The sequence below is a fragment of the Arachis hypogaea genome, chromosome 6 (genome assembly GCF_003086295.3).
Source record: "Arachis hypogaea cultivar Tifrunner chromosome 6, arahy.Tifrunner.gnm2.J5K5, whole genome shotgun sequence".
Taxonomy (NCBI): domain Eukaryota; kingdom Viridiplantae; phylum Streptophyta; class Magnoliopsida; order Fabales; family Fabaceae; genus Arachis; species Arachis hypogaea.
In genome coordinates this window covers 101539578-101543567 of record NC_092041.1, presented here as the reverse complement: position 1 = coordinate 101543567, position 3990 = coordinate 101539578, and the positions used below count along the sequence as shown (strand labels likewise).

At 31.3% G+C, this 3990-nt stretch overlaps 1 protein-coding gene across 1 annotated transcript; it reads left to right on the top strand.

Moving 5' to 3' along the window:
* Window positions 1–2820, top strand: LOC112805815 (cation/H(+) antiporter 15-like). Its single transcript, XM_025848145.1, has 2 exons — window positions 1–927; window positions 1591–2820. The coding sequence occupies exons 1-2, from the start codon at window positions 1–3 to the stop codon at window positions 2818–2820; spliced, it is 2157 nt and encodes a 718-aa protein (XP_025703930.1).
* Window positions 2821–3990: the final 1170 nt, after the last annotated feature.

Below are 3990 nucleotides of genomic sequence, written 5' to 3'. Positions count from 1 at the left end.
ATGAATGTTGAAGTTATCTCAAACTTTGGCTTGATTTACTATGCGTTCCTCAATGGCTTAGAGATGAACTTGGATACAATTCTCAAAGCCAAAAAAGAAGCTACAAGCATTGCAACTGCTGGAATAATCTTTCCTATGATAGCAGGATCAGGATTATATGCTTTACACCGAAGATTTTATATCAATAATATTTTCAAGCTTGAAGAAGTTTCAACTCATGTTTATTTAATTTGGAGTTTAGTTCTCTCAGTTACAGGTTTTCCAAACCTGGTAGAAATTCTTTCAGAGCTCAAGCTTCATTACACTGGCCTAGGCAAAGTTGCCTTAACCGCCGCAATGATTATTGACACCTACAATTGGATTCTTTTCACATTGTTGATTCCGTTCTCAACTTATAGTTCAAATGCAATTTATTCAGTGCTGAGCACAATCATGTTCGTTATCGTGTGCATCGTTTTGGTTCGTCCTATAATAACAAAGTTTGTTGAAAGAAAGACAGAGGAGAATGAAATGGATGAGTACCAACTACTTTTTGTGGTGATGGGGCTCTTGTTGTGTTCATATGTTACGGATATTATTGGCACACATGGCATTGTTGGTGCTTTTGTGTACGGACTAATTTTACCTCGTGGCAGATTTGCTGACTCGGTTATGGCGGTTTCTGATGATTTTGGTACCGGCTTTCTAGCATCAATTTACTTTTCTGGGACTGGAATGAGATTTATGATTTCATCTGTTTTTTCTCATGCAAATTGGAAATTGACATTCCTCGTTGTGATCTTATTATGTGTCACAAAGATATTGGGAACTTTATTTGTCACCTCCTTATTTGGTAGGCCCGCCAAAGATGGTTTTGCCATAGGATTGCTTCTCAACACCAAAGGTGCCTTAGCTCTCATATTGCTAAGCATTGCTTGGGATAAGATGGTAATTTTCTATTCTTTAACCATACTATTTATTTCAATTAATTTCTTGAAAAAATTATGACACTAATAATTTAACTTTTGAAAGAAAAAAAATACACATGTAGATATTTAATGATGAAAACTCATTTTAGTCAAACAATAGAATTATAGAAAGCTAATGAATTGATATTTACAGTACATACACTCAATTTATTTAAGGTTAATTTTGTCTAGTCATACAATGTTTTAACCATTATTAAGGTTTATTTATTCTTTGCAAATATGGGTATGTTTATTAAATAAAAAATATTATATACACATTAAAAATTAACTATTAAATTAATTAACTATTTATTATGTATTTATATATAAATATATATTATTTAATTTATTTTTAATATATATTTTATATTATAATTAATTTTTTATATATACATAATAGCATAGTTGTTATTAAATAATTTATACAAAAATATTATTTATACACTAAAATCAGCCTAATATATTTTGTGTATAAATATATATATAGTTTAATTTATTTTTAATATGTATTTTATACTAATGACTAATTTTAGTAGTTGATTTTAGTATACACTTAGCATAATCCTAATTTGTAATAATTATTTAGACAGAAAATGTGCGTATATTCAATTAAATAATTGATTGTTGAAAATGATGGTTGTAGATTTTTTTTGCACCAACCTATGCTGTTCTTATTTCTGCTGTTCTTCTAATGACTATGGTAGTCTCTCCCATCATCAACCTGATCTTCAAACCAAGAAAGCGGTTCCAACAAACGAAGCTAAGAACCATAGAAAGGCTAAGAATTGATGCAGAACTCCGAATGTTAGCATGCGTCCACACTAACCAGCACGCCACAAGCATGATCAACATCATTGAACTCTTCAGTGCTACAAGACTCTCCCCTGTATACGTTTTCGGCTTGTACCTTGTCGAAATCACAAACCGTGCCACTGCACTTGTTGTTGCTCATATGGACAAGCCGACTTCACAGCTCGGAGGCCAAACTGCCTTCACCCAATCACAGGTGGAGTTAGAAAACATTACTTTTACCTTCGAGGGTTTTGGAAACAGAGCTGGTCATGATGCTTTCAGGGTCGAGACCACCAGCGTGGTCTCGGCCTACGAAAGCATTCATGAAGATATTTTCAACTCCGCCAGAGAAAGAGGCGCAAGTTTGATTCTCCTTCCATTCCACAAACACTTGAGTAACGGTAATTTGCTTGAAACAACGAACTCCGTGTATAAGGATATAAACAAGAGCGTAATGCAAAATGCGCCTTGTTCTGTGGGAATCTTCGTTGATCGGAATCTTGGATCGTTTTCCAAAACCAAGCTTCGTATTCTTATGGTGTTTGTTGGAGGCCCAAACGATCGCGAAGCTTTAGCGATTGCATGGAAGATGGCTAGGCATCGTAATGTTGAACTATCGATGATTCGAATTCGGTTGTTTGATGAACCTGTGGAAATAGAATCAACTCATTTTGAAGAAGCACGTGGGATATTATCGTATGTAATGGATGAAGAGAAGCAAAGGGAGTTGGATGAAGGGTATATAAGTAAATTCAGATACACTGCTGTGAACAATGAGGATTCTATATCTTACTCGGAGGTTGATGTCCATACAAGTGAAGATGTTCCTAGAGTCTTGAAGGAACTTGATCAGAACGGTTGTGATTTGTACATTGTTGGACGAGGGTATTATAGGAACTCTAAAATATTCTCAAACTTATTGGAATGGTGTGAATGTGTGGAATTAGGAGTTATTGGGGATATTTTAGCATCAAATATTTTTGGTTCAAGCTCTTCTGTTTTAGTTGTTCAGCAATATGGTTTTGGAGGAATGGAATTTGGGAAGAAGAACTCTGCAAAACTCATTGTCAAGACAGAATAAGAGTGCATTAGAATTTAGGATTGAATTCTATTGGAAAAAAAATGAACATCAAAGCTATCTACTAGTGCAGGTTTGAATATTTGCTTTTTTTTGTTTTTTGTTTTTTTTTTTTGTTTTTAAATACAATGTCATTGATCTTAGTTTTTTTAAGATAGTATTTAGAAGAAAGACTAAGACGGAGTGACAAAGACTGAAATAAGTTTTAATGCTGTATTTGGTGTAAAGTGAGAAATAGAGACTAAATAAGAATGAAATTATAATTTAATTTGCACAAAGAATAAAGTTGAAATTAATTAATTGAAATGAGTGTATTTTAGGTATAAAATGTTATTAAAATTTCAGTCTCATTTTCAAAAATTTCAATTTTCTATGTTCTTACTTTTTAAAAATACTGAAATATTAAAATTTTAAAAATAAAGACTGAAATTTTAATACCAATCTTTAGGTCAATATATAAATATAATATTAAGTTTCAGTCTCTTAATTTCTGTCTCAATACCTTAAAATAAACACTATCTAATTGATGTGGATATTGGTCATATTACTAGTTGATATGCTTACTCTTTTCTTTCTTTCTTCTTCTTTTTTTTTTTTTTTTTTTTTTTTTTTTTTTTTACAGAAAACTCAGAAAACTCATGAGTTGTGGTGCTCTCCATCTTATATAGTTGGGGTCAAGGAGTACTTGAGAAATGATCAAGGAAGAGCAAATTTTACTTGCCTCCTTGTTGGTATCGGATGGTTGGATATCCGTATATAAGAAAAGGACCATTTTATTTATTTTATATTTGTTATTTTGCATGTTCAAGGGTTCCTATTCTTTAGATCATTATATGAGGAAATATATGTACAACTATATGGTTGTTATAGCTCGCCACTTTGGATGTTATAAACAATGAAATTTAAAATGTTAGATAGTTAGATTACATGTATAGTAATTATAAAGGCCAAAATTGGGCGCTTTTTATTACAAATGTGTGCTAAAAGATAATAAAACATAAAATAATTAATTTAATTAGACTTTATTTTTCTTTGTTTAATACTAAATATTTTAGCAAACAATTAAGACTTAACTATGTCTTCACTGTTTCTTATTTGATATAATTTTTTTTATCTGCAAAACTACAATGTAAAAGTGTAAAAAAAAAATTATTTATCTAAATAATTTATTGT